Below are 25,177 nucleotides of genomic sequence, written 5' to 3' on the forward strand. Positions count from 1 at the left end.
ATACAAAGCATAAAAATGCAAAATGTAAATGAAATTGTTTTTCACCTTGTGTTTGCCATCGGAACTGATCCTCCGTTGAACTGAAACAGAAAAAAAATTGCAATATGTACTTTATTTTGTTTACATGAAAAAGATACCATATTTGATGACTCTGTGTGTGTGTGTATATATATATATATATATATATATATATACTGTATATACATACATACAGTGTCGGACTGGGGTACCTAGGGCACACCAGTAAAATTTATTTTGGGGGCCCAACGTACAGATACATTCAAATATAATAAATAATCTAACAAGTTTTTTATATGAATATAAGCTGGTTGAGGTGCTGTACATTGAATAAATGTATGTAGTAAATTAAATCGAATGTGTTATGTGCCACTTGTGCAGGGGGTGGGAGACTAGGGGCCCACCTTTCTCAGGGACCCACCGGGGGATTCCCCTGTACCCCTGAGGGCCAGTCCGAGCCTGTGTATACACCTAGGACACATTCACTAAAACTCACTTTTTCAACAAACTACTTTGGACATTTATCATAACTTTTGGAACTGCACACACACATTTTATGGTCTTCTGTTAAAAGTTATCTCCATAGAACTTTGTCATAGGAAGGAGGATTGTTTTTGTTGATTATATATTTTCTTCCATACTGCTTATAGATGGAGAAATTGCCTTTTTTCTATAGGTTATTTATATTTAGAGCAAATTTCTAGTAAAAATTATGACAATTAAAAGAAAAAAAACATAATTTTTTAACTCCTGACATTTAATCCTCATTTACATTCCCTCTCTGATTCTAGTTAGGGCCAGTACTCTATTAGAATGTGAAATGTCCAAATAATACTAGAGACAATGATATTTCAGCTTGTATTTCTTTCATCACATTCTCAGTGGCTCAGAAGTTTACACACATGGTTACTATTTAGTAGCACTGACATTAAATTGCTTAACTTTGGACCAACATTTTGGTTGGCTTCCACATGCTTCTCACAATAGGATCCTGGAATTCAGGTCCATTCCCTCTAACAGATATTACGGATCAGTGAGTATGGACCCACTGTGCCAACCAACTGGTATGACTTTGGACTAACCCTAAGGGCGTTATTCAGGCATTCACCCTTTAACTTCAGGACTTTGCTGCAGGGGAGCAGCCAGACCGCTAATTTGAGGGATAGTCCCAGTATAGCTGGCAGCTGACCATTTATATGCCTGCTCATTTTGGGCTTTAACCACTTAAGGACCACAGGTTTATACCCCCCTAGTGACAAGGCCCTTTTTTTACAAATTGGCACTTCACAACTTTAACGGTTTATTGCTTGGTCATGCAACTTGGCACCCAAATGAATTTTACCTCCTTTTCTTCTCACAAATACAGCTTTCTTTTGGTGGCATTTGATTGCTGCTGAGATTTTTCAATTTTCTGATATTAATCAAAATAGACTGCAATTTTTTCCAAAAAAGTGTATTTTTAACATTTTCTGGTGAAATTGTTCAAATATAATTACATTTCTATACAAGTTTGTGTCAGAATTTATTGTGCTACATGTCTGTGATAAAAAAAATCCAATAAGTGTATATTTATTGGTTTGCGCAAAAGTTATAGCGTTTACAAACTATGGTACAAAAAAAGTGAATTTCCGCATTTTGAAGCAGCTCTGACTTTCTGAGCACCTGTCATGTTTCTTAAGGTGCTAGAATGCCAGGATAGTATAAATACCCCCCAAATGACCCCATTTTAGAAAGAAGACACCCCAAAATATTCGCGGAGGGGCATGGTGAGTTCATGTATGATTTAAAAAAAATCACAAGTTAGTGGAACATGACATTTTCTGAGGAAAAAAACAATTAAAAATAAAGATTTCATTTCTGCTAACTTCTGACAAAAAAAATAAAAAATCTCCCACGGACTCACTATGCCCCTCAGTGAATACCTTGGGGTGCCTACTTTCCGAAATGGGGTCATTTGTGGGGTGTGTTTACTGTTCTGGCATTTTGGGCAGGGCTAAATTGTAAGCAACCCTGTAAAGCCTAAAGGTATTCGTTGGACTTTCGGCCCCTTTACGCACCTAGGCTGCAAAAAAGTGTCACACATGTGGTATCGCTGTACTCAGAAGAAGTAGGGCAATGTGTTTTGGGGTGTATTTTTTCATATACCCATACTGTGTGTGAGAAATAGGTCTGTAAATGAAAACTTTTTAATTTTTTTTATACAAAGTTGTCAATTTACAGAGATATTTCTCTCACCCAGCATGGGTATATGTAAAAATGCACCCCAAAACACATTGCCCTACCTCTCCTAAGTACGGCGATACCACATGTGTGACACTTTTTTGCAGCCTAGGTGCGCAAAGGGGCCCAAATTTCAATGAGTACCTTTTAGGAGGGCATTTTTAGACATTTGGATTCCAGACTTCTTCTCACGCTTTAGGGCCCCTAAAATGACAGGGTATAAATACCCCACATGTGACCCCATTTTGGAAAGAAGGCACCCCAAGGTATTCCGTGAGGGGCATGGCAAGCTCATAGAAGATATTATTTTTTTTTGGCATAAGTTAGCGGAAATTTTTTATTTATTTATTTTTCTCACAAAGTCTCCCTTTCCGCTAACTTGCAACAAAAAGTTCAATCTTTCATGGACTAAATATGCCCCTCAGCGAATACCTTGGGGTATCTTCTTTCCAAAATTGGGTAATTTGTGGGGTGTTTGTACTGCCCTGGCATTTGAGGGTCTCCGCAATCATTACATGTATGGCCAGCATTAGGAGTTTCTGCTATTCTCCTTGAATTGAGCATACGGGTAATGAGATTTTTTTTTTTTCGTTCAGCCTCTGGGCTGAAAGAAAAAATGAACGGCACAGATTTCTTCATTCGCAACGATCAATGTGGATGAAAAAAATCTCAGACAAAAAATGTGCAAAAAAAAAAAGAGGGGAAAGGACATAGGAGTGCTTGCGAAGTAAAGCTGCAATCGCTAATAAAGATCCAAAAAGCTCAAAAGTGATCTTTATAGCGCTGCAGCAATTTTACAGTGTTTTTGCAGTGATCAGAAAAAAAAACATTTCTGTCACTGTGGTGGGGCGGACTGAACGCAAGTGTGCGCACAAGATCAGGCCTTATCAGGCGAACACTGCGTTTTTTGTAGAGCCTAAGGTGACCCTAATGTACTGATATAGATCTGATTGCGATCAGTCTTGATCACTTACAGATACTTTATAGTACTAGTGCTGATTAGTGACAGCGATGACACTAATCAGCGACTAATCAGTGACTGCGGTGCGGTGGGCTGGGCGCTAACTACCTAACAAGTAGCTAAGTAACTGGCGGTGATAAGGGACCCTTAAGCCCCATTCACACGTCCGCAATTCTGTTCTACATTTTGCGGAACGGAATTGCGGACCTATTTAGTTCTATGGGGACAGACTTTGTACCGCTCGGATCCAGAATTGCGGATCTGCACTTCCGGGTCCGCACTTCCGTTCCGCAAAAATATAGAACATGTCCTATTCTTGTCCGACAAGAAAATACATTTTCTATATAGTTCTGGCAATGTGCGGATCCGCAAAATGCGGAAAGCACACTGCCGTGTCCGTGTTTTGCGGATCCGCAAAACACATACGGACGTCTGAATGGAGCATTACAGGGGGGTAATCAATGACAGGGGGTGATCAGGGAGTTAATAAGGGGTTAATAAGTGACGGGGGGGGGTTGTAGTGTAGTGTGGTGCTTGGTGCTACTTACAGAGCTGCCTGTGTCCTCTGGTGGTGGATCCTAGCAAAAGGGACCACCAGAGGACTAGGTAGCAGGTATATCAGACACTGTTAACAAAACAGCATCTAATATACCTTTCTGATGCGATTTTTTAAACATCTACAGCCTGCCAGCGAATGATCAGCGCTGGCAGGCTGTAGTTTAACTTCAGAGCTGCGTGTTCACATGAAATCTCGGTTCTCAAGAGATGACGCCAATTAAGACCTGAGAGTGCCGCCTTCCTGTGCCTTTCGGCGTTAGTGTGACGGCAAGAGGTTAAAGTCAAGGAGGTGATTGTATCGGTGAAGGAAGACTGTCAATCACTGATAGAACCGCCTCCTTGACTTTAAAGCCAAGGAAATTAACCTAAGTAAATAAAAGTTATTTTCCCACAAAACTATCAGTCTGCTCAGTTCCTCCTGATCTATTACAAGCTGCCTGCAGCTTATAAATGTTTAATATGACAGTTTATTTTTAAAGGAATCCCAGCACTGTACCATGTAACAATCATATGAAAAGAGAATTGAATAATAAAATAAGACATTGGAAGAAGGATAGAAAGCCAGAAGGGGTTCAGACTCCATAGTGGGAGAGGTGGAAGAGTAACCCAATAAAAATGGTGACCAAAAGAGGAGGGCGGTCTGAGACAGAATGAAAAAGGTAAGAGGTGGAGGTTGCAATAGGAAAAGTAGTACAGTCAACAAGAAACAAATCAATACAGGACATAGAGCCAAGAGGGGAAGAGAAACAAGAATAAGACCTAGTGTCAGGAATCTGCAGGTGGTTTTGAGCGAACTTGTGATTTGCAAGTTCGCCGTTTGAGTTCGGGTTTGAGTTATCTAAGAATTCTGTAATGGATTCCGTTACTACGGAGAATAACAGAATTCTGTGATGGCATGCACGACGGAAGCCTATAAGAGGCATTCGGTATGGCATTCCGTCATAATAGAAGTCTACGCTCAATAATCCATTATAAATTTCTTAGATAACCCGAACGCCGAACTTGCAAATCACAAGTTCGATCAACACTAGATGCAGGTGACACCACACATCCTCCAGTCCCAGTTCCTTGATAAACATGCAGAATAGAATGAGAGAGGAGGAGGCATTCATGTTAAGTGTTAACAGCCAAACTGAATTTAAATTTTTTGGCAAATTTTTAATTTTAATTAAAAAAAATTCCAGTAACAAAGCAAGGGTTAACAGCCAAACAAAATTCTATATTTATTGCCCCGATTCTGTAGTATGGAGAAACACCCCATATGTGGCCGTAAACTACTGTACGGGCACACAGTATGGCGTAGCGGGAAAGGTGCACCGTATGGTTTTTGGAAGGCAGGTTTTGCTGGACTGGTTTATTTACACCATGTCCCATTTGAAGCCCCCCTGATGCACCCCTAGAGTAGAAACTCCATAAAAGTGACCCCATCTAAGAAACTAAACCCCTCAAGGTATTCAAAACTGATTTTACAAACTTTGTTAACCCTTAAGGTGTTGCACAAGAGTTATTGGCAAATGGGGATGAAATTGAGAATTTAAATTTTTTCCAGTAACAAAGCAAAGATTAACAGCCAAACAAAATGCTATATTTATTGCCCCGATTCAGTAGTTTGCAGAAACACCCCATAAGTGTCTATAAACTACTGTACAGGCACACAGTAGAGCGTAGAGGGAAAGGTGCGCCGTGTGGTTTTTGGAAGGCAGGTTTTGCTGGACTGGTTTATTTACACCATGTCCTATTTGAAGCCCCCAGATGCACCCCTAGAGTAGAAACTCCATAAAAGTGACCCCATTTTGGAAACTACGGGATAAGGTGGCAGTTTTGGTGGGACTATTTTTAGGGTACATATGATTTTTGGTTTATCTATATTACATTTTTGTGAGGCAAGGTTACCAGAAATAGAAATTCTGAAATTTCATCTCCATTTGCCAATACCTCTTGTGGAACACCTAAAGGGTTAACAACATTTGTAAAATCAGTTTTGGATAACTTGAGGGGTGTAGTTTCTTAGATGGGGGCGCTTTTATGGAGTTTTTACTCATGGGGTGCATCAGGGGGGGCTTCAAATGGGACATGGTGACAAAAAGAAAATGGCCATCAAAATCTGCCTGCCAGAAACCATAAGGCGTTCCTTTCCTTCTACACCCTGCCGTTTGGTCATACAGCAGTTTATGACCACATATGGGGTGTTTCTGTAAACTGCAGGATGAGGGTAATAAATATTACATTTTGTTTCGCTGTTAACCCTTACTTTGTTATTGGAAACAAACGGATTAGAATGGAAAATTTGCTTTTTTGGCAGCGTTTTTATTTTCTACAGTGTTCATCTGAGGGGTATTTATATTGATCAGATTCTTACGGACGCAGCGAAACCTAATATATTTACATGTTTTTATTTTTTTATTATGTTTTACACTATATTATCTTTAAAAAAATATATATATACACTCACCTAAAGAATTATTAGGAACACATGTTCTATTTCTCATTAATGCAATTATCTAGTCAACCAATCACATGGCAGTTGCTTCAATGCATGTCGGGTTGTGGTCCTGGTCAAGACAATCTCCTGAACTCCAAACTGAATGTCAGAATGGGAAAGAAAGGTGATTTAAGCAATTTTGAGCGTGGCATGGTTATTGGTGCCAGACGGGCCGGTCTGAGTATTTCACAATCTGCTCAGTTACTGGGATTTTCACGCACAACCATTTCTAGGGTTTACAAAGAATGTTGTGAAAAGGGAAAAACATCTAGTATGCCGCAGTCCTGTGGGCGAAAATGCCTTGTTGATGCTAGAGGTCAGAGGAGAATGGGCCGACTGATTCAAGCTGATAGAACAGGCAACGTCGATTTCTGTTGAGACATTCAAATGGTAGAGTCTGAATTTGGCGTAAACAGAATGAGAACATGTATCCATCATGCCTTGTTACCACTGTGCAGGCTGGTGGTGGTGGTGTTATGGTGTGGGGGATGTTTTCTGGGCAGACTTTAGGCCCCTTAGTGCCAATTGGCCATCGTTTAAGTGCCACGGGCTACCTAAGCATTGTTTCTGACCATGTCCATCCCTTCATGACCACCATGTACCCATCCTCTGATGGCTACTTCCAGCAGTATAATGCACCATGTCACAAAGCTCGAATCATTTCAAATTGGTTTCTTGAACATGACAATGAGTTCACTGTACTAAAATGGCCCCCACAGTCACCAGATCTCAACCCAATAGAGCATATTTAGGATGTGGTGGAACGGGAGCTTCGTGCCCTGGATGTGCATCCCTCAAATCTCCATCAACTGCAAGATGCTATCCTATCAATATGGGCCAACATTTCTAAAGAATGCTATCAGCACCTTGTTGAATCAATGCCACGTAGAATTAAGGCAGTTCTGAAGGCAAAAGGGGTCCAACACTGTATTAGTATGGTGTTCCTAATAATTCTTTAGGTGAGTGTATATATTTTAGTATCTCCATAGAGTCTTTTTTTTTTTTTTTTTTTTTTTAGCCAATTATCTTAGGTAGGGGCTCATTTTTTGCGGGATGAGAGGACGGTTTTATTGGCAATATTTTGGGGGCATATGACTTTTTGATCGCTTGCTATTACAATTTTTGTGATGTAAGGTGACAAAAAAATACCTTTTTTTTGCACATTTTTTATTTTTTTACCGTGTTCATCTGAGGAGTTAAGGGCGGGGAGTATTTTTATAGAGCAGATTCTTACGATCGCGGCGATACCTAATATGTCTAATTATGTTTTACACTAGGGCTGCACGATATGGGAATTTTGTGCGTTTGCGATAAGGGCCCTAAAAATTGTGATAACGATATGCAATGCGATATTTTAAGGGAATTGTGCTAGAGGTCTATTTGCTTGGATTTTCAAGGCAAAAGCACACAGAAATTACTGATAATGCTGAAATGTAGTTATGCTTAACTCAAGAACTGAAATGCACAGTGTTTTTCAAAATAAAACATATTTTACTAAATTAAATAACATATTTGCATTACTGCAAAAGTACAAAATACAAAACTTGCAATTTTCTTAATAGCTTTGCACAGAACAGATAAATAGAATAAATAGAAGAACATTTGCTCATTAAAATAACGACTTCCCTCCAGCCCCTCCTCCCTCCCCGTACTGTAACTGATGCATCGCCGATACATCCGTGTCATCCACGTAAAAAGTCAACCATCGCTTTATAAGACGCACTGCCATTTTCCCCCCACTTTTTTTGGGGGGAAAAAGTTTGTCTTATAAAGCGAAAAATATGGTAATACAATTGCAGCATTTTGGGGTCGGCCAATTGGCGATTGCGATATGGCGATTTATTGCGATAGCTTTGGTATATTGTGTAGGCCTATTTTACACTATACTATCTTTTTATAAACAAAAAAAAGAGTCGTTTTTAGCCGATTGTCTTAGGTAGGTGCTCATTTTTTGCGGGCTGAGAGGACGGTTTTATTGGCACTATTTTGGTGGGCATATGACTTTTTGATCGCTTGCTAATACAATTTTTGTGATGTAAGGTGACAAAAATAACTTTTTTTTGCACCTATTTTTTTTTTTTTAACCGTGTTCATCTGAGAGGTTAGGAGGGGGGGGGGTATTTTAATAGAGCGAATTATTACGAACGCAGCGATACCTAATATGTCAAGAAATTTTATTTTTTTCATTTTAGTGTCTCAAGTCTGAGAACCAGTTTTTTATCCGATTGTCAGTGGCTAAATTGGGATATAAATTTTGTACTCCATGGAAGTGTGGTACTCCCTGAAGCAACCAATAATGCAGAGACACAGTGTCACATTAAGTAGTGGTGTCCTTCCGTATCCCCCTCCTGTGACACACTGCACTTTTTTGGGGTCCGTCCCTTCTTTCCAGTATGGGGGACCACACCTGGAAAGTGTTGGCCAGGGACGATCCGGGCGCCTACAGTTCCCGAGGTACTCCGGCCTGCTCTTTCCCGGTCAGAAATGATCAGGGCTTTGAGGACTGCCTCATAGAACTGAAGGAATGTCCCTGTGCTGCCAGCGCTTTGGGATAGTACAAAAGAGTTGTACAAAGCAACCTGTACCAAGTAGACCGCAACTTTTTTGTACCATGCTCGGGTTTTGCGCATGGCGTTATATGGCTTGAGGAATTGATCAGAGAGATCAACTCCTCCCATATACCGATTGTAGTCCACGATACAGTCGGGCTTGAGGACCGTTTCTGCGGTACCTCGCACAGGGACAGTACAAGGACATCCCTCTTGTCCTTATATCTGACCAGCAACAGGTTTCCACTGGTAGGGGCACAGGTCTCTGGGGATAGGTACCTGAAGGGTGTAGGTAGGGAGGCTGTGTTGATTTTTCCGCACGGTCCCACAAGCGGACGTGGATCTGGCAGCGAGGGACTGGAACAAGGGGATACTAGTATAAAAGTTATCCACATACAGGTGGTAACCCTTATCTAGCAGTGGGTGAATAAGGTCCCACACAAGTTTCCCGTTAACACCCAGAGTGGGGGGACATTCTGGGGGTTCAATACGAGAATTTCGCCCCTCGTACACACAAAACTTGTAAGTGCACCCTAAGGTGCTCTCACAAAGTTTGTACAACTTCACACAATACCTCGCCCGCTTAGAGGGAACATATTGGCGGGAAAGGAGTCTCCCCTTGAACGCAATGAGAGACTCATCAACTGCGACCTCCCTTCCAGGTAAATAGGCCTGTACAAATTTTGCCTCAAAGTGATCGATGACCGGCCTGATTTTGCACAGGCAGTCATAGGCAGGATCACCTTGGGGGGGGGGGGGACATGCTGCATTATCTGAATAATGCAAGCATTTCCGGATGGCCTCAAACCGGGAGCGTGTCATGGCCGTACTGTAAAGTGGGGTCTGGTAGAGGACGTCCCCACTCCAGTAATGCCTGACACTAGATTTCTTGACTAGGCCCATATGCAGCACGAGGCCCCAAAATGTCCTCATCTCGGCTGCACTGACCGGCGTCCAGCCACCGGGCCTAGCCAAAAAGGAGCCTGGGTGTTGAGCAACAAACTGTTGGGCGTACAGGTTTGTTTGCGCCACCATTAGATTTACAAAGTGGTCACTGAAAAAAAAGAAAAAAAGTCATATTCAGTGAACCCCACTGTGGAAATCTGTCACAACCAGACAGCTGAGAAGCTCTGACAGAAGCCTTTCAGAACCTCCTCCTTGAGTTTTCTTGGTTTTGGTTTTCAGTTCCTCATCTCGTTAGCCTCTCTCAGCTGTCATGTAGTTGGACTGATTGCATCCCTTTAAATTCCTCCCCATAATGCATTAATGTGCGGTTTATACAGCTTCCTGGAGTGTGTGTGCATGCTGATCCTATTTCCCAGTCTTCTACAAGTTAAGTGTTGTACATTAATTTGTGATTTTCTGTTTGCTGGATCCCAGGTGACCCTGACTCCCTCCGTGTCTAGTGTAGGGAGCTGGTGGTCGTGTCCCTTCACTATTGTAGGGTGTTCAGGTGTTATATAGTCGAGGTACGAGGATATGCGATCGTCCACCATTGGGATTATCGCATAGGCTGAGCAGTAAGGGAGAGAGCCAGGTCTGATGCAGGGGTCTCCCTTTTGTTCCTTAGTTTTGGATCCAGTGAGTCATATATTCATTTTGCATTGTCTTGTTTCCTGTACACTTTCCGTGACAAAATCTGGATTCCTGATTGGCCTACAAAATCAGGAATCACAGGCTCATAACGCTCTGGGGTATACCAGACAAGTTCACAGGCAGGGGGCTCCGGTGGATTTAACTGGTGGGCAGGAAAACTAGTACGAGCCCCAGAGCTGCTTGTACTAGGGTGGGCCACAGGGTTCCGCTTGCTCCGCCTGGCAGCGTCTCCGCCGCCTTGGGGGCTCATCATAATCGCTAGATGATGAGAAGGACGCCGATGACAAAAGGAAAAGTGGGGTCATCCTCGTCCCCACTGGGACTTTCGGACTCGGAGGCAAACTGGGCGTATGCCTCCTCAGCCGAGAACATCCGGCAGGCCATAGGGAAATGTGTGTCTGCGTGGTTGTGTGCGTGCGTGTAAATCTTTATTTGGTGTGCGTGTGTGTGCGGGCATGGGTGTTCGCGTAATCACCCTAAACCTAACAGACAAAAAAGACTAGCTAAAAAATGTGAAAAAAAATGTGGATTTTTTTTTATTTTTTTATTTAAATCGCTGATTAACCGTCTGAAGTAGATCAGCGGTGGGGTGTGCGATGCGCTAACAGTGGCCGGACGCTAAGAGTGCCGGCCACAGTCAGCGTACGCACACACAAAAATAAAAAGAAATGCCTGCACCCCAAAAAAGATGTGGTGGGGGGCAGGGGGGCAAGCTGCAGCACCACTGGGGGGTCTAGGGTCACACAGCTGTGCTGTGGATCCCAGACACCTAATTTAGGGTGATGCAATCAAAACTGTTTTTTTTTTTTCCTTCAACTAACTCTCCCTAAATATCCCTGCCTAATCAAACTTGTCCCTAGCCTTTCCCTAAATACCTGGGGGTGCCGGGGCACAAATGGGGTGCTGGTTGAATCCTGGGCTCTGAACAGATGGGGGGTGCTGGCTCTGAGACACAACACCACGTTCCTCTCATCTCGGGCTCTGGACTGAAAAGGAGGAGGAGAGGAGCGCTGCCATGATTTGAATGAACCGCCCGCCCAGCCAACCAATAAGAGTGATCCTGAGAGGTAATGTCACCATCACCTCTCAGGATCTAAGGATGGTGATTGGTGGTGTATTATCACACCACCGATCACCATCCTGTTCCGGGTTATCGGGTCCCCAGAGACCCGAATAACCCGGAAACGCAGCAAACCGCAGGTCTGAATTGACAATGGCCCAGGTGACCTGTGACCCAGAAGACCACAATCTGCACGGTAGTAAAGGCATTTGTATTAGATTCTGGGAAGGAAAGATGGACAAAAAAGGATAAGATTGTCACAGTCTTCGAAAAGTCTGGTTTATATGAATAGTACTATTTGAGACGGAGCGAAACCTCTCCAAAACACATAAAGGTGGTTTGCATATGCCAAAAGAACACATTGACAAGAACTGTAAGCTCAATATGTCTTAATCTTCTGTAAGTGATGTATTTGACTTGTACTCACCATTAACTTAAATTGTGACTGTCCATCTGCACTTGGTTTGCACTTGTACTCACCATTAACTTAAATTGTGACTGTCCACCTGCACTTGTCGGACCGTCAGAACAAGAGGTTTCAGCAAACCTACTTCCAACCGTGGCACATGCACTACATCAAATGGAACTACCCTATGAAGTTGTGTACACTGCACCACAGAGACTGTGCTTTGGTAACAGTGCTACAGGTGAAACCAGTACCACTGAAGTTCATTATAAGCTAATCATATAGACGTTGTTTGGCCTAATTAAGTGCCTAATACAGTAAGAATTAAACACTAATCTAATCTAAAAGTGTGCATAAAGCTTTATAGTGAGAAAATGTACATTATGTTCTGTTCACTTATGCATTGTGGTTTCCATTCATAACACTGTACTTGATCCATTGTAATAAAGAAACCACCGGTGCCCAATGGACCCCAGTCACCGATAATTGGAACCATCAAATTCGAAAGTGCTGTTTGTAATTTTAAAATAAAGTATAGGGCTGCATGGAGCACTATCTTTCCTGTCAAATTTGACTGAATCTGTAACAAAGGATCTAAACCATACAGGTACACTTTATATACTAACAGATTTTATAATATTAGTAGTATAAAAGGCTATTCCCTAACCTATCAGAAAGAGTACTGTATTTTACTAGCAAAACAACAGACAAAACACTGTTGGAAAACAATGGGCACTTCAGGATATAATGGTATTAACTTCCCCACAGGCACACGCCACACTGCCGACCGAAACTTCACAGGACAGCGATGACCCTTCAAAAGATCAGCAACATAGTGCAGTACCCGGGAATATGTCCAAGATTAAAGGTTTTATTAAACTCACAGCAGCACCGCTAGAAATCAGCGTATAAAATCATCTGAAATATCAATGCCCGACCCGGGTTTCACCCAAAGGCTTCATCAGGGGCTCTACATAGGTAAGTGTCGGTGTCTATTTATGCACCTAAGCAAGTGCTTCCGTGTCAGGAATTATTCCGATCATGTCCGGCAAACCATCTTATCAGGTCATTAACAAAGGCAAAGATCCCATATTATTTCAAAGTATCCCACATAACAATGAAGGTACATACAGTACAGACCAAAAGTGTGGACACACCTTCTCATTCAAATAGTTTTCTTTATTTTCAGGACTATGAAAATTGTAGATTCACACTGAAGGCATCAAAACTGAATTAACACATGTGGAATTATATACATAACAAAACAGTGTGAAACAACTGAAAATATGTCATATTCTAGGTTCTTCAAAGTAGCCACCTTTTGCTTTGATTACTGCTTTGCACACTCTTGGCATTCTCTTGATGGGCTTCAAGAGGTAGTCATCTGAAATGGTTTTCACTTCACAGGTGTGCCTTGTCAGATTTAATAAATGGGGTTGGGACCATCAGTTGCGTTGTGAAGAAAGCAGGTGGATACACAGCTGATAGTCCTACTGAATAGACTGTTAGAATTTGTATTATGGCAAGAAAAAAGCAGCTAAGTAAAGAAAAACGAGTGGCCATCGTTACTTTAAGAAATGAAGGTCAGTCAGTCCGAAAAATTGGGAAAACTTTAAAAGTGTCCCCAAGTGCAGTCACAAAAGCCATCAAGCGCTACAAAGAAACTGGCTCACATGTGGACCGCCCCAGGAAAGGAAGACCAAGAGTCACCTCTGCTGCAGAGGATAAGTTCATCCGAGTCACCAGCCTCAGAAATCGCAGGTTCACAGCAGCTCAGATTAGAGACCAGGTCAATGCCACACAGAGTTCTAGCAGCAGACACATCTCTCAGAAGAGACTTGTTTGGGCTAAAGAACACAAGGAATGGACATTAGACCAGTGGAAATCTGTGCTTTGGTCTGAGGAGTCCAAATTTGAGATCTTTGGTTCCAACCACCGTGTCTTTGTGCGACTCAGAAAAGGTGAACGGATGGACTCTACATGCCTGGTTCCCACCATGAAGCATGGAGGAGGAGGTGTGATGGTGAGGAGGTGCTTTGCTGGTGACACTGTTGGGGATTTATTCAAAATTGAAGGCATACTGAACCAGCATGGCTACCACAGCATCTTGCAGCGGCAGGCTATTCCATCCGGTTTGCGTTTAGTTGGACCATCATTTATTTTTCAACAGGACAATGACCCCAAACACACCTCCAGGCTGTGTAAGGGCTATTTTACCAAGAAGGAGAGTGATGGGGTGCTGCGCTAGATGACCTGGCCTCCACAGTCACCGGACATGAACCCAATCGAGATGGTTTGGGGTGAGCTGGACCGCAGAGTGAAGGCAAAAGGGCCAACAAGTGCTAAGCATCTCTGGGAACTCCTTCAAGACTGTTGGAAGACCATTTCAGGTGACTACCTCTTGAAGCTCATCAAGAGAATGCCAAGAGTGTGCAAAGCAGTAATCAAAGCAAAAGGTGGCTACTTTGAAGAACCTAGAATTTGACATATTTTCAGTTGTTTCACACTTTTTTGTTATGTATATAATTAAGTGTTCTTGCATAGCAAGACCACTTAATGTTATATCACATATATATTCTTATTCTTATTATAGCCAAATTTGCCACCCTAACTCCTCCCACAGTTTTTACACTACATAGACAAAAATTTCCCAAAACGTGCAGATTGTTCCAGATCGGATTGCTATTACTTTGTGGAACGTTTCGCCGAATGGTTACACGGAATATCGTGGTTCTTGTGGCGAAAGTTGTCCCATAGGAATGAATTGCAAAGCTAGAGTGGGAGCTGGCAAAAGCTGAAAAATCAGGACATGATTTCTAAACTGCCACCACTCCCTCATTTTCAGGCCCACCTACACAAATCTTATATCAAAACGTTCAGCTATCCCTGCTGCCACTAAAAATGTCCACGGCTAAGCAATCCAAGTTTTTCCCATTGACTTTGACAAGGAAAATTTTTTAATTGCTCCCAGTAACACAGATTTGAAACTAAAGTCACCAAACTTGTGTCACTTAGTCATGGGGTCCGACCCTTAGGTGCACCCACTCCGACGATTAGGTGCACCCACCCCGACCCTTAGGTGCAACCACCCCGACTTTTAGGTGCAACCACCCCGACCCTTAGGTGCACCCACTCCGACCCTTAGGTGCAACCACCCCAACGATTAGGTGCACCCACCTCGAATTTTAGGTGCAACCTTTCCACAGTTACTCCAGCCAATCCAACCACACAACAGTTACTCAAGCCACTCCACCCAGTTACTCCGCCCACTCCAGTTGTAAGCTACTGGTGGAGGCAAGAACACTTCACACAATTTCCCCATAAATTGTAGCTTTTCTAGTTCCACATGTGTTAATTCATAGTTTTGATGCCTTAAGTGTGAATCTACAATTTTCATAGTCATGAAAAGAAAGAAAACTCTTTGAATGAGAAGGTGTGTTCAAACTTTTGGTCTGTACTGTACATATATAAAACACATAAAAAACATCTATATAAAAGTTCATAAATACATTCATAATAATACATCACTTCTATAAAAACCTTAACATATAAAATTAAATATCCAACATAAAAAGAGTATAATAATCATGCAAAGACATTCTCATGGCAATCACAAACATGGAAAATCACTAACATAAAAAAATCACAAGCACAAGAAAAAACCAGGATATCTTATATATAAACAATCACATACATTAAAAAATGAGCCACAAAAAATCCCTGGAATACTATCATAGACACCAAAAAAGCTACATCGCTGCCCTAATATCCCACTCTATATTAAGCCTCTTAGGCTGGAGACAATCAATGTCAAAAATCCATTGTGCCTCTTTTTTATTAATCTGTTTGACTGGGTCGCCTCCTCTCCAGAATCTTGTCACTTTTTCCACCCCTAAAAATGTTATACCAGTCGGATTCTTTTGGTGAACATTTTTAAAATGTATAGAAACACTATGGGTTTCTAAACCTTTTTAAATATTTCTAATATGTTCACCAATCCTAATTTTGTGGGTCCTCCCCACCAAATATAAGCCACAGGGACACTCCAGAACATATATGACCCCCGCTGTTTCACAGGACATATTCCCTTTGATTCTGAACTCATTTTTATCTGTCCCCACTATAACTTTATTGGCATTCCTGGTCTTTTTATCCGCACTAGTTCTATTCTTACACCCACTGCAAAAACCGCACCATGTGAACCGGTCTGTAACAACACTGGGTTTGGACTGTTTTCCAATATAGCTGTGCACCATTTTATTCCTCAAACTAGGTGCATTTCTAAAAATGAAAGGGTCATTTTTTAGCATATCCCAATTTTTTGGGATAACTTTTTTTATTTGTGGGCAAAAAATGGAATAAGTGGTCATGAAAGCATATTTATATTTATCTTCCTTAACCTCTGTTTTATTTTTTTATCCCACTGACATCTTTGATACTTTTATTAACCTTAACCTCTTCTCTCTGTTTCCCTAATACCTCAGGAACACAGCCTTTTTCTATAAATCTCCTCAATATTATATTACTTGGTTTACAAAGTGTTAAGTTTTTTTATGGATCAGGATGAGCAGATAAAGGAGATTCAGAGGGTTTTTATTTTGGATTGTATTACTTATTGCTTGGAACATAATTATTTCTGGTATGGAGAAGATTTTTATGTGCAGGTTTCGGGAGTTGCAATGGGTGCGAAATTCGCACCTAGTTTTACAAACCTGTTCATGGCTTACTGGGAATATAAATATATTGATTCCAAGGCTTACATCCCTATGATAAAAGGCACTCTTTGTTTATGGAAGACATATATCGATGATTGCATGTGTATTTGGCAAGGGGATGAGTCATCTATAAAAGATTTTTTGTCTTATATAAATGATAACAGCTGGAACATTGTTTTCACTGAAAATATCAGTAAAGACAAATTCCAGTTTTTAGATCTTGAGATTTCCCTAAATAAAGATAAGATCCACACTATCACATATTTTAAACCCACTGATAGAAACAGTTATATAGATAAAAGTAGCTGCCATTATGATCCATGGATCAATAATATCCCTAAGGGTCAATTCCAACGGATTAGACGTAATTGCACTGATATAAAGGATTATGAAGAGCAAAGTAATATAATATTGAGTAGATTTATAGAAAAAGGCTATGTTCCTGAGGTATTAGAGAAACAGAGAGAAGAGGTTAAGGTTAATAAAAGTATCAAAGATGTCAGTAGGATAAAAAATAAAACAGTGGTTAAGGAAGATAAATATAAATTTGCTTTCATGACCACTTATTCCATTATTCCAAATTGGGATATACTAAAAAATTATCCAGTAATTGGTGATTCTGTACCTTGTCACCCCCCTTTTCATTTTTAGAAATGCACCTAGTTTGAGGAATAAAATGGTGCACAGCTATATTGGAAAACAGTCCAAACCCAGTGTTGTTACTGACCGGTTCACATAGAGTGGTTTTTGCAGTGGGTGTAATAATAGAACTAGTGCGGATAAAAAGACCAGGAATGCCAATAAAGTTATAGATAAAAATGAGTTCAGAATCAAACGGAATATGTCCTGTGAAACAGCGGGGGTCATGTATGTTATGGAGTGTCCCTGTGGCTTATATTATGTGGGGAGGACCCTGCGTGAATTAAAAATTAGGATTGGTAAATAATATATTAGAAATATTAAAAAAAGGTTTAGAAACCCATAGTGTTTCTGTACATTTTAAAAATGTTCACCAAAAGAATCCGACTGGTATAAAATTTTTAGGGGTGGAAAAAGTGACAAGATTCTGGAGAGGAGGCGACCCAGTCAAACGGATTAATAAAAAAAGAGGATGGATGGATTTTTGACATTGATTGTCTCCAGCCCAAGGGGCTTAATATAGAGTGGGATATTAGGGCAGCGATGTAGCTTTTTTGGTGTCTATGATAGTATTCCAGGGATTTTTTGTGGCTCCTTTCTTTAATGTATGCAATTGTTTATATATTAGATATCCAGTTTTTTTCTTGTGCTTGTTATTTCTTTTAATGTTTGTGATTTTCCATGCTTGTTATTACCATGAGAATGTCTTTGCATGATTATTATACTCTTTTTATGTTGGATATGGAATTTTATATGTTAAGGTTTTTACAGAAGTAATGTATTATTATGAATGTATTTATGAACTTTTATATAGATGTTTTTTATATGTATTTTATATATGTATGTACCTTCATTGTTATGTGGGATACTTTGAAAAATTATGGGATCATTGCCTTTGTTAATGACCTGATAAGGTGGTTTGCCGGACATGATAGGGATAATTCCTGACACGGAAGCACTTGCTTAGGTGCATAAATAGACACCGGTACTTACCCGGGTCAGGCATTGATTTTTTAGATGATTTTATACGCTGATTTCTAGCGGTGTTGTTGTGAGTATAATAAAACCTTTAATCTTGGACATATTCCCGGGTACTGCACTATGTTGCTGATCTTTTGAAGGGTCATCGCTGTCTTGTGAAGTTTCGGTCGGCAGTGTGGCGTGTGCCTGTGGGGAAGTTTCAGTGTAGGATACGATTTAAACTGCGCTTTCCTTTAACAAGGCGTTTCTAAACTATATCTCCTTTGAAGCGCGGACCTGGACACTGTTTTTTTGATTGCAAGTGATAAGGAGGTTGGATCGACTCCAGGACTGCTGCTTAGTTTGCGACTTTGTCACATAGAACTATTTATTTCTCCTTGAAATAATGATATTAAGATGTAAACAAACTCATCTCAGTAATGGCTATATTTACATAACTACACATACAGGATCTCAAACCATTTCTGTAATGCAAAAAGAATTCTACTAAATATATTTGTTGTTTCAGCAACTGGAAAAATGTGCGTAATTATTAATTACAGAATATAATAAGACTCATTTCAGTAGTTTTCTAGTATGTTTTAACAGTATTTTCTGCATGTCATTTCACTATTTTTATATTTAAAAGGTCAATACGAGAAAAGTTTTGATCAGAGGCCCTCCCCCCCACCGATTACTAGAACTAGGACAGAGAAGTGCTTGCACATCGTGCTCAATAGAAGTCTATAGGCTTGTCTCGATTCTGTCCTCTGAAACGAAGAAAGAAAGAAAGCTCTATGCGAACGCTTGACTCTTTGTTCTAGTGATTAGTGACAGTCTCAGGAGCCCAACCCCCACCGATCAAAACATTTGATAAGACATATCAAAATGTTTTTGAAAAATCAGTAACCTTTTAAGAGCTCAGGAAACATGAAAACATACCTACCTAATACTACTCAAGCTTCCAGTTTCTGATCCAAGCTTGCATCTTTCCAGTTGGCTAGCGACAATCTGACGTTCAGCCTCAAGTTCTCGTGTTAGTCTTTCGAACTGCAGTTCCTAGAAATAAAAATACTGTATTATATGATCTTTATGATGTCTACATTATATTATAATACTGTATATCTATCTATGTATGTACAGTGTAGGGCTGAAACGATTATTCGAATAACTCGATTAAATCGAGTCAAAAAATTCATCGATGCAGTTTCCCTGCATCGAGGAATCATTTACATCACGTGATCACGGAGCGGGAGTGAAATTAAGCATCTCACTCAGCGCTTCCGTGTCCTCCGGAGGCAGAGAGGCAGGACTGAGCGGCCGGCACAGCTGAGGGAGGAGGAGGGAGGAGGGAGGAGGAGGAGGGGAGGGACTGTGGCCACTGCGCCACCAATGAATGTGCCGGCCATATCCCACAGGGTCCCCCCCCCCCATCATTGGTGGCAGTGTCAGTTTCGATCGGTTACCATGGCAGCCAGGAGTCACGCTACTGAAGTCCTGGCTGCCATGGTATGTTAGTGAGCAGAGAGCAGCGCATTATACTCACGTGCGCTGTGGCCGCCGGTCGCTCCTTCTTCTGTCTGTGCGGCGGATTGCTAATGCTTACAGCATTAGCAATGCGCCGCACAGACCTAGGAGAAGGAGCGACCGCCGGCCACAGCGCACGTGAGTATAATGCGCTGCTCTCTGCTCACTAACATACCATGGCAGCCAGGACTTCAGTAGCGTGACTCCTGGCTGCCATGGTAACCGATCACTGCCACCAATGATGGGGGGGAGGAGGGGGACCCTGTGGCCACTGCCACCAATGATTAATACTGGGGGGGAGGGAGGGGGGGTTGCGTTACCAGAGGGGGCAGGCAGATCAGAGGCTGGGGGGAGGGGGGCAGGCAGATCAGGGGAGGGGGGCAGGCAGATCAGAGGCTGCTGGGGGGGAGGCAGATCAGAGGCTGGGGGGAGGGGGGGCAGATCAGAGGCTGGGGAGAGGCAGATCAGAGGCTGGGGAGAGGCAGATCAGAGGCTGGGGGCAGGCAGATCAGAGGCTGGGGGAGGCAGATCAGAGGCTGGGGGGAGGCAGATCAGAGGCTGGGGGGAGGCAGATCAGAGGCTGGGGGGAGGCAGATCAGAGGCTGGGGGAGGCAGATCAGAGGCTGGGGGGAGGCAGATCAGAGGCTGGGGGGGAGGCAAATCAGAGGCTGGGGGGGAGGCAAATCAGAGGCTGGGGGGGAGGCAGATCAGAGGCTGGGGGGGAGGCAGATCAGAGGCGGGGGGAGGCAGATAAGAGGCGGGGGGAGGCAGATCAGAGGCTGGGGGGAGGCAGATCAGAGGCTGGGGGGGAGGCAGATCAGAGGCTGGGGGGAGGCAGATCAGAGGCTGGGGGGGAGGCAGATCAGAGGCGGGGGGAGGCAGATCAGAGGCTGGGGGGAGGCAGATCAGAGGCTGGGGGGGAGGCAGATCAGAGGCTGGGGGAGGCAAATCAGAGGCTGGGGGGGAGGCAGATCAGAGGCTGGGGGGAGGCAGATCAGAGGCTGGGGGGAGGCAGATTAGAGGCTGGGGGGGAGGCAGATCAGAGGCTGGGGGGAGGCAGATCAGAGGCTGGGGGAGGCAGATCAGAGGCTGGGGGGAGGCAGATCAGAGGATGGGGGCAAGCAGATCAGAGGCTGGGGGGAGGCAGATGGAGTGAGAGTGGTTAATGGAGGCTGCAAGCACCACCTTGGCATGTATAAAGTTATTGGTTTAGAGAGGGGTTAATGAAGGCACCTCCAAGGTGCTTTCATTAACCTCTTCAAACCAATAACTTTATACATGTCTAATGCCAAGGTGCTTCCATTAACCCCTCCAAACCCAATGGGCATATATAAAGTTATTGGTTTGGAGAGGTTAATGGAAGCACCTTGGCATTAGGCATGTATAAAGTTATTAACCCCTTAAAACCAATAACTTTATACATACCTAATTACGTATGTTATTTTAAGTAGCTTTTTCTTATTAGATTACTCGATGAATCGAGAAATATAATCGATAGAATACTCGATTACAAAAATATTCGTTTACTGCAGCCCTAGTACAGTGCATTGAAAAAGTCTTCAGACCCTTTCTCTGTTTTCACATTTTGTTATGTTGCGGCTTTGTGCTAAAATAAAAACAAAAATCAAGTGTAGCCCATCATTCTGCATTCAATACCCCATAATAACAAAATAAAAACAGAATGTTAAAAATCTTTGCTAATTTATTGAAAAGGAAAAAATTAAAATCTTGCATTGACATATGTATTCAGACTTTTACCTAGTACTTAGTTGAAGCCCCTATGCAGCGATTACACCCTCCAGTTTTCTTTGGTATGATGCCACAAAGTTTGCACACCTGGATTTGGGGATTTTCTGCCATTCTACTATAAAGATCGTCATGTCCTGTCAGGTTGGATTAGGACCATTACTGGACAGCTATTTTAAGGTCTCTCCAGAGTTGTTCGATTGGGTTCAAGTGAGTTCTCTGGCTGGGCCACTCAAGGACTTCAGTGCAGTCTGAGGTCCAGAGTACTCTGGATCGGCTTTTCATAATTTTTTTTTTTTGTTACTCTTTAATATGGATATTGACATGGAATATTAAAAAATAGCATTAAAATTCTTCAAAATACGTTTAACATAAAACATGTTTGTCATTTTTCGAAGACACATTCTCTTTAATAAGAATTTAAAGGGGTTGTCTCATCTTGCGGTTACTATGGTGAGATGAGACACAATACCGACTTCTGTTTCCCCCCTTTTTATTTCCATCAACTCAACAAATAGAAAAAATTTCAATATCAACAAGAAATAGTTACATTTTCAATCTATCAAAAACATGCTAATTCTTCTATACATAAACAAATATTTTCAATCCCCATTTACCCACCCACCTACCACCCTTATGGAGAGGGGGAGAGGGACGTGTAAAAAAAAAAAAAAATCCTCAATCTATCCAGGCCTAAAGTAACAATTTTTTCCATATTTCGTCAACACTTTTTACTTTTCTACTATGGCCCTCCATCACTCGTCCTTCTTAGTCAGGTTATCAACTGCTTTTCTCCACTGTCCCACTGTTGGAGGGTCCGCCCCTACCCATTTCTTAAGTATAAGGAGTCTAGCTTGGAAAAGCACTTTACTCAAGACCGTATCTCTATTTAACTTCAGATGTTCAGTTGCCCCCAAAATACAAGTCACGGGATCTTCAAATATTTGAACCTTCAAGATTGAATATACAATATCTGTTATTTCTGTCCAAAATCTGAAGAGTCTTGGACATCTCCAGAAACAATGTATTAAGTCAGCATTCTCTCCCCCACATTTTGTACAGTTATCCGAAACTCTCACACCCATTCTTTTCAACATCCGTGGGGATCGATGCAGCCTATGAACTACAAAAAATTGTGAGATCTTATGTGAGCCCCTATTAGAGACTCCAGAATAACTTTTGCGAGCATCCTTCCATTTTTCTTCCGTAAAGGATTGGAGTTCATTTTCCCATTTTTTTCTAGCGAGTATTGTAATCCGTTTCTTTTTTCCCTCCATCAATATCCTATATCTTTTTGCCGTTAGTCTTCCTCTTTCACCCTCGTTGGTAAATTTGTACAATATGTCCGATCTTTCCATCTTATATTTATCCTCCTGCGTAACTGTCCGCAACGCGTTCCTAAGCTGAAATATTTATATATATCCTTTTGCGGTATACCAAACTCTCTAACCATTGTATTAAAATCTTTCAGTTTGCCCTGTTCCAGTATTTCATCCCTTTTTTTCCCCAGTCTATATACATCTTAATCCCTTGCAGTTCCTTAAGATTGATATTTTTCCAAATAGGTGTATAGTGCAAAAACCCTTTAATCTCTAATATTTTTTTAATTCCACCCATATGTATTCCAGTGAATTAAAAATTCTATTTCCTATATTATTTTTCCCCAGTGTACCCGATTCCAACACCTCTAAGTAGTTCCATTCTTCTTTCCACCCCAATCTATTTACTACCTGCCTACCCACTAGACCATTTAAGCTACCTTTTATATGACCATATTGTATGATTAAAAAAAACAATTCTGAACAGCTAGTCCGCCCTCTCTCACTGGGAGCTGAAGTACCTCTTTCTTTATTCTGGGGATAGCGCCTTTCCAAAGAAAATCCCCTATTAGGCTATCAAATAACCTAAAAATACTCTGCGGCAGCCTCAATGGGGCATTTTGGAGGACGTAAAGTATTTTAGAAAGGAAAACCATTTTTATTAAATTTACCCGACCCTGTATTGACATTGGTAGTCTTCGCCAAATGTGTATTTTGGTCCTAAGTTCTTTTAATAAGGGGAGTACATTTAATTTTTCATATTCTTCTATATTTCCAGAAATTTGTATACCTAAATATTTAAAATTCTCTTGTTTTCCAAGCACATGCACCTTTAAACCCCCCTGTGGTTGTACATCTCCCAACATCAACATATGTGATTTCCCCCAATAATATTTAGTCCAGAGAAAAAACCAAACTTATCTATTATATCTATAACTCTGGTGAATGACAGTGAGGGACGATTAAAGAAAAGACTCTATAACCGCATATATTCTATGAACCTGCGTTAAAGAAGTTTGAAAACCCCGCCTGGAAAAACAGATCACGTGACCGCCCAGTAAACCAAGTGGGACGCCACCTAGGTCCTGGAAGGTCAGAGCGGCAATATCGAGCAGCATCGCTACTAACGGCGTGGGGAACTTCACACACAGAGTCTACCTAAAGGTCCTTACAGCTCACAACAGCATATCCTGTTGAAAATTTGACGTCTATGTGGATTCATTGCAGGAGCGGTAAAGTACACCATATAATATAACTGTGAGATTTATCTTTACCATCATCGCTATCTCCTGAATATTGAACTTGCAGCTATCTGCCAACAGTTATAGCCCCTGGATATGATAACTCTTGAGAGACTTTCCATATATTGGAGTGCGGCATTTTAAGTGTATTTTTTTATTCATTCAATTTTTATGAAATGTTTTATATGTAAAACTGTTTATTTGTAGCCTATAAAAAATTTTTTAAAAAAATGTATATGGATACTAACTACCGTGTGTTTGCCTGAATATTGAGTGACCCCCATCACAATTTTTATATTCACGTTTTCTACCAGCATTTGGGAGTGCTGTGGGGTTGTGCACCTTTCCAGAAGTGGAACAGTGAGAGAGCCACCATTTCTTTTCTATATCTATAACTCTATTCAACTGATCCCCAATATTGTGCATAAATAATAAAATGTCGTCCGCATACATTAACAGCTTTTCCTCCCCACCCTCATAATGAAAGCCTTTAATCTCCCTATCATTTCTTATTATGCATGCCAGAGGTTCCATCGCAATAGCGAATAATAGTGGAGAGAGAGGGCATCACTGCCTAGTGCCCCGATATAGGAAAAGGGGCAGGGACAAGCTCTCAGACTAATCAAAATTTGGTAGGTGTGGGTTAATGGATTTGTAGAGCTGCGGTAACCTTAATGAAGTAGGTTCAAACACTTCTGAATAGAAATATAACAAAATAACGGATACCGCGCTACTAATCTAAGGCGATCTATAGAGATAGGTATTATTAGGAACCAGAAAACCAACTAAATAATCTACTACCAAAGTGGATAACACAAGTCCATATTAAGCATGCGAAAAAATCAGGTGCGAAAAAATTAATTGCGAAAAAACAGATGTTATGAGTCTATGTTTCCCACATGAAATAACGATCACTTCACTTTAATGCGCATAGATCAAAAAAATGTGGTTGTCTCGCATCTGTATTCAGCATGCAATGGGCCCGCTATCCGTTTCTAACATATAGTTAGATCACGCTGATAGCACCAGCGACTCGTTCTTAAAAGTCAGAGTTATTATATAATGTACAATAATATGTCTCTCCGACAGATGGTTAGATCTTACTGTAAAACTCTAGTCGTTTGTTCCAGACAAGTCGGAATTACTGTACGATGAGCCAACTATCCACCACTGGCATGTA

General features: G+C 41.5%; 1 protein-coding gene across 1 annotated transcript in view; it reads right to left on the bottom strand.

The window, feature by feature from the left end:
- CTNND2 (catenin delta 2) overlaps positions 1-25,177 on the bottom strand; it is a 1,220,390-nt gene that overhangs the window by 1,175,424 nt on the left and 19,789 nt on the right. Inside the window, exons 2-3 of the mRNA XM_044295464.1 lie at positions 19,111-19,223; positions 46-80 (exon numbers count right to left, since the gene is read on the bottom strand). Of these exons, the coding sequence (XP_044151399.1) occupies positions 46-80; positions 19,111-19,223 (148 nt within the window). The remainder of the gene's footprint in view (positions 1-45; positions 81-19,110; positions 19,224-25,177) is intronic.

The sequence above is a fragment of the Bufo gargarizans genome, chromosome 5 (genome assembly GCF_014858855.1).
Source record: "Bufo gargarizans isolate SCDJY-AF-19 chromosome 5, ASM1485885v1, whole genome shotgun sequence".
NCBI lineage: Eukaryota > Metazoa > Chordata > Amphibia > Anura > Bufonidae > Bufo > Bufo gargarizans.